Below are 11,882 nucleotides of genomic sequence, written 5' to 3'. Positions count from 1 at the left end.
AGCATCTTATGTGATTGGTTGGGAAGCATTATTCAAATCTGGCTATTTGAGGCTGATTACTACAGGGGTTATTTTGCCTTCCTGGACTGGCTGCTACAGATAGTAGTTTGAACTCTCGGACTGGTTATTGCAGACAGTGGGTTGGTTTCCTGGACGGGCTGCTGCACATTGTAGGGCAGAGTTCTATTTTTCTATATGGTTTGGTCATTGTCCATTTGTATATTCAGTCTCTCGGGTGAACAGGTAGAAAACAATGTCTGCTCCACAGGAACTCAAGTCTACAGGCTGAGATGCGTTATAGCTCCCCAGGTACTGAGAGCTTACAGATACCATACCTATGAAAAGTCACAGAGCAAAGGAGACCTCAGATGAACTCCCAGATTGGTTGGTTGGTTGATTGGTTTCTCAGAGGATACTGGAGTAACTCATAAAGGGACACTAGCTGATAGCCTGTGAGTGCTGAGAAGGAAGCAGAGACACTTAACTTGGGGAAGATCACTAGGAAGGTTGCACATACAAAAAATGTTCCCATGATTTTCTTTGGGACCAGATGGAGAAAACTGAACTGGTGACAAAACAATTGTGGGACTTTTAGCTCAGAACACGGAGCCCTCAGATACCTGATTACTAAGTCATTGTCCACCTGAAGAAAAGTGTCTCATGCCTATGATCAGTGTTTGGTTCAAAATCTTTTAGAAAACTAAAGAGGAGAGGAAAAGTCTATCTTATTTAACCATATATTTTTACTCTCTCTTGTTCTTCTGTCAAACACACAGCAGCAGGCAAGGCCAAGGCCAAGGTCAACTCCTAACTGATTTGGCCAGTAAAGATACAGTATGCCATTTTTAGATTCATACCATGTATTACTTACATAAACAGCAAAAGGAAGAGTAGTTAAACATCCCAGTTCCCCAGGTCCTCGTCCCACACACCAAAAACAATGACACGGAAACAAAAGGGGGCTGGATGACTGCAAAACGGGTTGCGGGATATGCCTTGCTGAGGAGCCAGTTGTAGACTGCAGCTAAACAGTGTTAAGCGTCTGCAGTTATAATCTGAGGAGACAGGGGCAGAAAGCCTCAAACGTCATCAGAATCTGGGAGGCAATGTAAAATTGTCTCATGACAGCCTCCCACAGGGATAGGGACAGAAGTGGGAGATGGCCTGAAAAGCTTATAAGGTCCTCTCATCCTCTCATGTCCAAGATGATCTGCCAAGACTAAGATTAGCTATAGTTCAAGCCTTTGCCTGCACGGCCCATATAGATACGCGTGAAATTGCCAGGGCACCGTGGTAGAGCCATTCCCCTACAACTTTACCTCCTAACTTCTAACACATCAAGAATTTTGGGGAGCATAAGTCAGCACAAAGGTCATCACATACTCTAATTAATTGTACTGATAGAGGATTGGGCCAAATATATTCCATTTGTCTTAGGCAGCATTGGACAAGAGTGACCATGATTATGACCCACAGCAGTATCACGAGGCTCACTGGAGGAAAAACCACGTCCGGCTCCACATCCAGAGCCAAGCCACCTAAATGTGCCATTAATCCAGGGGAGATGAGAAAAACCAGCAAGGGCACATACCCCAGCTAAACTGGCTAGTAAGAAATCCAGGGCAATACAATTGTCCATTACCACTCATGCTAGAGAACTTAGAAGAATCACTGACCTGTGAAAAATGTACAAGAGAGTCCCACAGTAACAGCATGAGGCTGAAGGGAATCACGTCAATGTCCATAAAGTTAATCCTGCTCTGTTGCTTCTTGATGAGGCTGTTCCTTCCTGGAGTCAATGGCTGCTGGGAGGATTCTGAAAGTTTTTCAACTAAGATCATTTGCTGGCCAGTAGTCAAACAGAGGGTAGTGGCAAAAACCTGGGTTAAATTGGCCAGATATCTTACAGACAAAAGCTAAGACAGATTAATGATCCTTCCCCCTGCCCCTGACTTCAGAGTCCTAGGTGTTCTCTTCTGCCTAAACTTCCACAGCCACAAGATCATTTCAACCAGTCTCTGCAACAACTACTTCACCTTTTCCGCAATCCTCCCATATCGTCCCACCTTATACGCTCAACTCATCCCTAGTTAGCTCAGAAGTTTCGTCTTCTATAACGCGTAACACCCTAGACCATCTCTCACCCTCTGACATGTGAGTCATGCCAAGACCACCTTAGGAGTTATCACCTCATAACTCAGGGTCATTATAATCATTATCTATAACTGCCCAAATCCAGTTACAACTAGAATTTTCCATCTGAGTATTGATTTCACCATATGCCATAAGTTTTGGTTTTCATTTTCATTCATCTCAAAGTATTTTCTAATTTCTCTTATAAATGCTTCTTTCAAGAAAGCACTAGGAAGCTTGTAGATGGATTCTTGCAGACCCCATGTGTCTTTTTGCCTTGTGACTTGGCTGTATATCCTTAGTACAGCACTGTAATAAATCTTAGTCATGAATCAAACTATATGCTGAGTCCTTTGAGTTCTGGTAGGGAATCTCTGAATGTGAAGGTGGTCCTGGAGATCCCTGACATGGGTTATGAGAACTAGAGGGCATAACACATGTAAGGCATTTGGCATAATTCCTGGCTCATGGTAAACTCTCAAAATAAGAATGGTAAAATTCTTAAATGGTAAAAAAAAAAATAAGAGGTCATGGTGGCAATGGGGATGACCAGCATAGGGCCATGAACAGAAGAGGCACCCAATGTCAATTATTCCAATTCCCATCCTAGTCCTTCATCCTCTTCCACTACATGCCCTCATATCTCTCAGACTCTTAGTGATAAACAGCCCAATACCTTTATAATGGCATCTCTGCCAGCAAGTATCTCAAGTTCAGCCTCCTGTTTGATATAGCTGAAGAGCAAGGCCCAGAAAGGTGAAATGAAATGTCCCATGTTATGTCACAAGTTGGTGACAGAGTTGAGACAAGAATCCAGGTTTGCCCTTTAAGACCTACACTGGCTTCACTATCACCTGGTGCATGAGATGCAGACTAGGAGTAAGGTAATTAACCTGGAGCCAGCCTGTCAAGAACCCAGGTGCTATGGATGGGTTTCCTTCTCTTCCTGGAAAAAAGAAACCTTGAAAGCTAGGGAGGAAGAGAAGCCATAAACAAGCCCAGCTCTAAGTTAAATGAGACTACTTTCTGATCTAAAGTTAGAGTGAAATAATTTTTCCCCTGCATCTCCATTTCAAAGGTACTGCTGTTGACTCCTCCGGGTTAGGCAGTGGGCAGGAAGTGGCTAGCACTAGGGGACCAGTCAGTATCCCCCAGAAGTGGAACAAAGGGTAAACAACACTCAAGGGATAGCCAGTGTATCCAGACTAGAGAAAGTCCAGAGGAACTACAGTAGGTAAATGGAACTCTGGCCAGTGCTCGGTTGCTCAAAGTTCTGGGCCATGTATAGAATGAGAAGATATGAGATCTTACAGCACCAGAAACCAACTTGAGCCCTGTCTAAAGAACTCAACCCAGGGACTTCCCTGGCGGTCCAGTGGTTAAGACTCCACACTTTCACTGCAGGGAGCACCGGTTTGATCCCTGGCCAGGGAACTAAGCTGCCACATCCCACATCCTGCACAGCAGGGCCCAAAGGAAAAAAAAGAACCCAACCCACCCTCCCGCCCACCATGGAATGTGCAAATGAGGTGCACAACAGAGGAGCACACAAAATGTTGACGGTTAACAGAAACAAGGGGCTCTACAGAGAATTCCCAGGTGTGGCGGCTGCAAGTGGTGGCTGCTCTCAGTACATGCGTTGAAAATGGCAGCAGTTTAAGCAGCTAGGTTAGAGGGGTCCCCGGAGAGAAAGAACAAAGAATGGCTTTCTTGACACCTCATCTTGGCCTAAGCCATTTTGTGATCTAAGCCTGGTGCAATGCTTGCCCTTGAACAGGTCTCAGTAATTAATGATCTTAAGGGAGGGAATGCAGAAACAAGGAGCAGTCAAGAAACCACAGTGCAGCCTTGGGGTAGCCTCCTGGTTCCTCAAGGGATATACATAAAAATGTATCTTTGAGTTCCGCAGGAACTAAGCGCCCTAACCCCGCCTCCCCCCCCCCCCCCCCCCCCGCCCCCAAGGTGGAGGATGGAATTAAGATGTGGACCCTTCTGAATGCAACGAAAGAAGCTTGGACTCTCAACCTTCCCACAGATTCTATGCTGAACTCTGCTCCCCTCAAGCCCCCTCATGAATCTGCATGAAATATGCATGTATTATTAGCTTAAACCTTCCCCAGTTTTGCTGTTCAGGGTGACACTGCTTTGGGAAAGACACCTGGTATTCTTACTTGCTGCAAGTAATAACAGAGCCTTCCTTCTCTCAATCTGTGGCTTGTGACACCCACCTGAAACCCACTTTCGGGTAACAGCGGAAGGGAAAGAGTCAGCCCTCTCCAGCAAGTCCTCCCTACCAGCCCCACTCCCCACGACTGATTGCTCCGAGGAAATGAGAGACACGCAGCCCTCTGCGCAAAGCTCCACTGACCTAGGGACAGAAGGCACCTTGGGAAGGAGGACTGCCTGCGGAACCAGCCTAAGGATGCCCTAACGCAGCGCGCAGAAGCGGAAGTGCGTCACCACCTTTCCAGCCTCCAGGCCCAAGGCCATCTAGCAGGCGCGGAGGTCGCCTCTGCGTGTCGCTGGTCCTCCTCGGCTGCCCCGCCCACCATGGCGACTCCACCCCCACCCTCGCCTGGAGCTGCGGTTGGAGTGGGGAAGGCTGAGACTTGCCGCAGGCTTTCGGTGCTCACTCTGGACCGCTGGGCGCCGGCCATACCGGAGGACTGGCGGCTGCGTGGGCTGTTTTCCCTGGGGCAGGCCAGCCTCCACCTGCTGGTCCATCCGGCTACCCTTCAGTGGCCCCAGCGGGCTGGACCCAGACGTACGGGTGGCTGGATCTGCTGGCCTGGGAAGGGTTCAGTGCAGCGCGGTGGGTCAAATCCCCAATCCGCACTGAGCTGGAGACTCTTCCCCCTCCTCTAAGCACTCCGGCCACATTGGCTTCCTTGGGACGACCCTGCCACATGCCTTAGAAGCATGTCGCCTACACCCTTACACACAGCACACATTGACCTGGCCTTGTCGACCTCCAGGCCTCCACTTAACTACCACCTGATCAGTGTGGCCTCCCTGATTCCTCACCCTCCTTCCTGCTCTGCCCTTCTTTGCAGCACTTAACACAATTGTGATTATATGCTTTTTCAGTCGAGGCCATAAACTCAAAGAGGGCAGGGACTCGGTCTATCTCATTTAGGGTTGTAGCAAAATTTCTGGCAATTAAGTGCACAGTAAATATCTGTTGAATGGATAGATGGGGCTGTTCCAAGAAAGGAGGGAGTGAATGGATGAGTGGGTGTGAGTGAGCGAGTGAATGAATGAATGAAGGTGAGAATGAATGTAGGATGGTGCTGCCCTCCATTAAAACCTGAGGGACAAAGTTCAGCTCTTTAGAGTTGACCCAGTTTCTGATCTTTTTTTTTTTTTTTTTTTTTTGTCCACGTGTCTTGCGGAATCTTAGTTCCCCGACCAGGGATTGAATCCAGGCCATGGCAGGGAAAGCACCGAGTCCTAACCACTGGATCACCAGGGAATTCCCTTTCTGACCGTACTCTGGGGAGAGTTGGTGGAACTGAGTACTTACTGTGGTTGCCCTGAGCAGTCAGATAGGACTTAATGGATGCAGAGTGTGGATGTTTTCAGCTCCCTGTTGGGAGGAGCTGCACAAGCCAAAGGGAGCTCCCTCAAGAGGGGATGTAGGAATCTTACATCCTGAGGAGACAAAGTCCCTGTCTGCAAGTCACTTAGGAAGTTAAAGAGTAACTTGGGGGTCCTCAGAGCTGGTTGAATGGAGTCTGAGCCTCATCACCTATTGCAACCATGAGGCTAGGCTGCTTGACCAGGCCCTTAGAGTCAGTGGCACAGCTTCCTCCTTCTTGGGCCTCCTGGCAGGGACCTGGCCTGATATCTCACAGAAGGTCCTCAGCAAACTGTCAACTCACCTCACCTAAGCCAGAGCAGTGTCAGGAAAAGTCCCCACTGCGCTCTGAATTTAGATCCTTATTGTGAAATAAAGCAGTTGATTTGAAGCCCCTATCATCTCTGACATCTCATAATTCCAAGATTCCCAGTTTGTATTTCTTGCTAGAGAAGTGTGCGAGCCAACTGGCAAGAGGCTCAGGGACTGAAGTCTGAGCCTGTGCTTGAAGGGTCCTCCATCTGGGAGGTTCTGTGGGTCTTTTAAAGATGAGGAGAGAGTGGATGTGAAACTTAGTAAGTGCTTGGTGCATTTCTACTGAATAAACTAGCAAATTAATGAATACATGAATTCATAAGCAAATAAAGGAGTAAATAATCAGTAAGTCACGGAGGTGAGGGGGGGGTGGGTCAAGGAAGGCTTGGCAGAGAAGATGCCAGAGCTGGGTCTGAAAAGGTCAGAACAAAGCCTGAAGCTGGTGAGGGGGTGTGACCATAGCTAGAGGCTTCCTTCTGGGCTTCTTCCTAGGCCTGCCTCCTCCTCCCACATGACCAGGTCCTAACAAAATCCAGGGGAACATTTTGCTCCCAGGTGCTATCTCGCCAGGGTTATTTACTGTAACTTGCAATCACAGGGCAAGGTCCGGCTGGACAGGTTTTCCTACCCCTGACTTGTCAAGTCCTCCCACACTCTCTGGCACCTAGAGAACAGCGTGTTCAGAGCTCAACCTGGAAGAGCACAGCCATGGTGCTCTGGGGTCTGCTGCTGGGAGCCCTGCTGGTGGCCACTGTGGGGTACCTGTGCCTGCAGGGGCTGCTCCGGCAACGAAGACCCAAGGAGCCCCCTCTGGATAAGGGCTCCGTGCCCTGGCTGGGCCATTCTATGGCTTTCCGGAAGAATATGTTTGAATTTCTGAAGCACATGCGGGCCAAACACGGAGACATATTCACGGTGCAGCTAGGTGGCCAGTACTTCACCTTTGTCATGGACCCCCTCTCCTTTGGCCCCATCCTCAAGGATGCAGAGAGAAAACTAGACTTTGTGGCGTATGCGGAAAAACTGGTGCTAAAGGTATTTGGATACCGCTCTGTGCAGGGAGACAACCGGATGATACACTCAGCCAGCACCAAGCACCTCATGGGAGACGGCTTGGAGGAGCTCAACAAAGCCATGCTGGACAGCCTGTCCTTGGTTATCCTGGGGCCCACGGGCCCCAGTCCAAATGCCAGTTGCTGGCGTGAGGATGGCCTCTTTCACTTCTGCTACAACATCTTGTTCAAGGCCGGCTACCTGAGCTTGTTCGGCTACACAAAGGACAAGGAGCAGGACTTGCTACAGGCAGAGGAATTATTCGTGCAGTTCCGCAAGTTCGACCGCCTGTTCCCCAGGTTTGTCTACAACCTGCTGGGGCCCCGGGAATGGCTGGAAGTGGGCCAGCTCCAGCGTCTCTTCCATAAGACGCTCTCTGTGGAACAGAACCTGGAGAAGTATGGCATAAGCAACTGGATCACCTACATGCTTCAGTTTCTGAGGGAGCAGGGAGTCACCCCGGCCATGCAGGACAAGTTCAACTTCATGATGCTCTGGGCCTCCCAGGGTAACACGGGGCCTACATCTTTCTGGGCCCTCTTGTTCCTCCTGAAACACCCAGAGGCCATGTGGGCTGTGAGGGAGGAGGCCACCCAGGTCCTGGGAGAGGCCAGGCTGGAGGCTAAGCAGTTCTTCAACTTCCAGGTAGAGGCCCTGCGCCGCATGCCGGTGCTGGACAGCGTGATGGAAGAGACACTGCGGCTGGCGGCCGCGCCCACCCTTCTCAGGGTGGTGAACAATGACCACAGCCTGAAGATGGCCAGCGGGCAGGAGTACCTGCTCCGCAATGGAGACATCGTGGCCCTCTTCCCTTATCTCTCGGTGCACATGGACCCCGACATCCACCCCGAGCCCACTGCCTTCAAGTACGATCGCTTCCTCACCCCCAGCAGAAGCCGAAAAGTAGACTTCTACAAGGGAGGCAAGAGGATCCACCACTACACCATGCCCTGGGGCTCAGGCGTCTCCATCTGCCCTGGGAGGTTCTTGGCCCTCACCGAGATGAAGCTCTTTGTCCTGCTTATGGTCACGCACTTTGATCTGGAGCTGGTGGACCCTGACACACCTGTGCCGCCCGTGGACCCCCAGCGCTGGGGCTTTGGCACCACACAGCCCAGCCACGAGGTGCGATTCCGCTACCGCCTGCGGCCTGTGGAGTGAGTTCTGCCCAGGCGCCGCAAGCCTGGCTGGGGGGCTCCCTTAGGGTCTCCGCCTCCTCTCACCCCTCTGAAGCCCCAGACCACCCCTTCCTCTGTCCTGCTTGCCCTCCCTGCTCTTTGGCCTCCTTCTAGTCACCTCACCGTCTTATCCTTCTCTCTTTAAGACACTGTCTCTCACAGGTGATTCTGCAGAACCCTCATCTCACAGGAAGTCCAGGGTAGGGGAAATATGTGGGCAACTCAATTTGGGAGCTAACACATGCCTTGACGAGTCCTGCAGTACAGACACTGGTTACCATGACTAATGCACCATCTTGCAAACGTGAGTCTCCACCCTCCCCCTCGGCTTTGTTTTTTTCCCTCAGCGTTTATTCCACATCCGGTGGAATTCAGGGTCTAGAACAGTGTCATCCAATAGCAGTGTGAGGCAAGCCACACGTGTAATTTTTAATTTCCTAGTTGACACATTTTTTTAAAGTAAAAAGAAACAGGTGAAATTCATTTTTATACTATATTTTACTTGACCTGATATATCTAAAATATTAGCATTTCAACATGGAGTCAATGTAAAAGTGTTAATGAAATATTTTTACATACATGTACTTTTTAACCCTTGATACGGAGCACATTTCAATTCAGACTAGCCCCATCCTAAATGCTCAGTAGCCGCGTGGGGCTAGTGGCTTCTCTATTGGATAGAACAGCTCTAGGGAATGGCCGCCTTTCGCGTAAGAGTTATTCAAGGTCTCTCCTCCGTGTCCTCCTCTCCCCTCTGCACGCTCACCTTGGGATGATCTCAGCCCCGCACTTGGTTTCCACAACCATCACTGAGCTCAGAGCTCTCTCCTATCCAGACCCCCCATCTCCCCACAGGGGTCTCACAGCGCCTCTGACTCAGTTTGGCCCATGCAGAACTCAGCATCTGCCCCCCACCTCTGCCCTGAACCACCCAGTTCTCCTGATTTCCCTGCCTCTCTCTGCTCGGGACGCCACCATCCATCGCATCCCCCAAGGCAGATACAGAGGCAGCACGCTGGCTCCTCCCTTCCTCTCCCCCACAGGGAGAGGGTTCTGTTAGCCCGACCCCCTGTGGTGCCACTGAAATTTGTCCCCCCGCTTCGCCACCCATCCTGCCCTTCTTATAGCTCAGAACTCAGTATTTCTCTCCATGTGGGGCCTGTGGGCCCTCTGTTTACCCTGCTGCCAGAGACTTTTGTCCCCAAAATCACCTCTGGCTCCCCATCACCTCCACACACCTGACGTTTAAGTTTTGCCACAGTTGGTCCCCAAATTTTCAATCCAGTGCAATTCAACTTTGGCAACCTTCTCCAATGGAACTGTCCGTAAAGTACAGTGCTCACGTTCACTGTTAACCTTGGTGCTGGCTACTCCCGGAAGCCTTCTTGTACCATGCCCATCCCATCCTCTGGCCAGAAATGGCCTCCATCCCCTGGAGATCCCCTACGACCGTGTGTATCACAGCACGTCTGTTATGTCGTTGCTTTTTGTGTCCTGGTTTCTGCCTCCTGCCCCCTGATCCAGACTGGGGCCCATAGAGCTTGGTATCTTATTCCTTCACCTCTGACCCCAATTCTCTAAATGTAGATTAAATCACAGAAACCTGACTTCCAGTCTCGGCTAATTTACTTCATGTCTTCAAATAATTTCCTTCCCCTCCCACCCTCACTCAGCTTTCCGGCCTGTGAAATGGAGATAATCCCTGCCACCAGTCATGCTTACCAGGGCTGGGAGAGCGTGAGAGGGTGCTGCTGCCCGAGCTGCAGCAGGCTGATGGCAGGGCCCCGACTGGGGCAGGGACAGGAAGGGGAGTGACTGAGGGAGCTGGTATAGGGTCCTGGAGGAGGGAGGCCCAGGCAGCACAGACCCCTGCAGGGACCCCCCGGGGGGCTTCTCTCTGCTACCCCAACCCTGTGTCTCTGACTGGCCTCTTCCTTTGTCTTGAGGTTGCCTGCTTTGCCGAGTTTGGCCAGGATAACAGGCTATCAGAGTAGGCAGGGGCTGGGCTGGGGGCAGGAGTGCCTCCTCACTAGCTATGTGGCTCCGAGCTGGGGCCTGCCTTTCTCTGGGTCTAGCTGCCCCAAAACGGTGACATCTGCCTGGAGCCTGAGAGAGCTCTGACTGGCTCGGAGAAGCCACACATCTAATCCTATTCCACAAGGACCAGGGGCACAAGGAGAAGAGTCACAAGGGGAGCACAGGAGAAGGAGAAGGAGGCTTGGAGGCTGGGAAGCGTCTCTGGGAAGCTTACCAACACCCCCGCCCCCATCCAGGCCTTATGCCAGGGCAGGCGTGGGAAAAGGGGTAAAGACACAGGGCTTCCCCACACCTCCTTGGCCCTGCCAGGACCTGGGTGTTGCATCCCTTCATTTTCCTTACACCCAAAGGATTGTGGACCAGGAGCCAGGCCTGTGGACAGGCTGGGACAGGCTGAGGGCCCAAGCCCGCTAAGTCAGGATCAAGAGGCCTCAACTGAGAGTGACCATGTGCAGATGTCCCAGGAACTTCATGGGTCCTGCGATCTGTTTGAGGGTCTGCCTGGGACTGAGGGAAGGCGGAGGGGGTCAGGTGTGAGGTGAAGATGGGCATGCCATCCCACGGTCAGGGATGTTAACCATAACAACAGGCCCCGCAGGAAGCGGCGAGCAGCCAGGATTAGCCTGTGCACTGGAGGCCTGTGCCTACCTGCTGGCAGGGGAGGGGCCCACGGCACCTGCAGCTCTATTCCCCTTGGCCTGGGGACTGCTGGACACATCCTCCACAAGGGCACCCTTCCTGCCCTGGCAGAGGCCTCGGGGCATCGGAAAGACGGAGATCCCCAAGGACATATCTAGTCACTGCCTGTCCTCACCCAGCAGTTTTGTCTGCCAACCCCTCATTTCTGCACCAAAATTTTTCTCCCTGTGTGAATACTCTCTGAGGATAGCTTATAACAAAGCAAGATCAGGGATGACATGCCAACAGTGGAATTGCAGGCACCTAGGAAAATAGAGATTTTTCCATAGGCAGTAACTGCTGTGGACACTCACACCACACTTCACAAGGTGGAGGGTGGGCAGCCCTGTTCCCAAACAGAGCCATACCCGCCCTCCTCCCTGACTCAGCCGGGTGGGAGAGTCTCCCTTGCCTCAGAGCCTGAGAGCCGAGAGAATTCTGGGGCTTTCCTGAGACCCCAGGTAGGAAGTACAGGTATGTTAGACAATGAAGATGGGAAGCCAAGCCTTGGGGTGGACAGAGAGCGGCAGGAGGGACCAAGGTCCAGGCCGGCAAGTCAGGTCAGGATGGAGAGGGCATTGTCCTGGCCTGTGTGCGAGAGCCAACCTCCAACTCAGTCCCTGGCCACTGCCAGCGAGCCTTCTCGCAAACTGCACTGCAGAGAGCCCTCGCTGTGGTCGGCTGCGGTGTGTGGCAACTGGACAATGAGAGGGGCCAATGGGCTGCCTGCAGCCAGGCCTTCTCCTTCCCTTTGGGCACAGGCTTCAGGGTGTTACGTCTTAGACAACTGTTGTTTACAGAGAGCACAGCTGGAGGAAGGCACATAGGAACACATGGAAAACCCACGGGCTCACAGCCAGGCCAGCATGGACGCCGTGATGCATTCCTGTCAGATCCACAAACACAGCCAT

The 11,882-nt window shown here is 51.6% G+C and overlaps 1 protein-coding gene across 1 annotated transcript; it reads left to right on the top strand.

Moving 5' to 3' along the window:
- Window positions 1-6,661: 6,661 nt before the first annotated feature.
- On the top strand, window positions 6,662-9,857 carry LOC130835163 (5-beta-cholestane-3-alpha,7-alpha-diol 12-alpha-hydroxylase). Its single transcript, XM_057706501.1, has one exon. The coding sequence runs from the start codon at window positions 6,734-6,736 to the stop codon at window positions 8,237-8,239; it is 1,506 nt and encodes a 501-aa protein (XP_057562484.1). The 5' UTR covers window positions 6,662-6,733; the 3' UTR covers window positions 8,240-9,857.
- Window positions 9,858-11,882: the final 2,025 nt, after the last annotated feature.

Source organism: Hippopotamus amphibius, chromosome 13 (genome assembly GCF_030028045.1).
Source record: "Hippopotamus amphibius kiboko isolate mHipAmp2 chromosome 13, mHipAmp2.hap2, whole genome shotgun sequence".
NCBI lineage: Eukaryota > Metazoa > Chordata > Mammalia > Artiodactyla > Hippopotamidae > Hippopotamus > Hippopotamus amphibius.
This window is presented reverse-complemented; position numbering and strand designations above follow the sequence as displayed.

Bases quoted from the DNA above. Each gene is read 5' to 3' on its own strand.
- LOC130835163 (XM_057706501.1), top strand. From the start codon at position 6,734: ATGGTGCTCTGGGGTCTGCTGCTGGGAGCCCTGCTGGTGGCCACTGTG.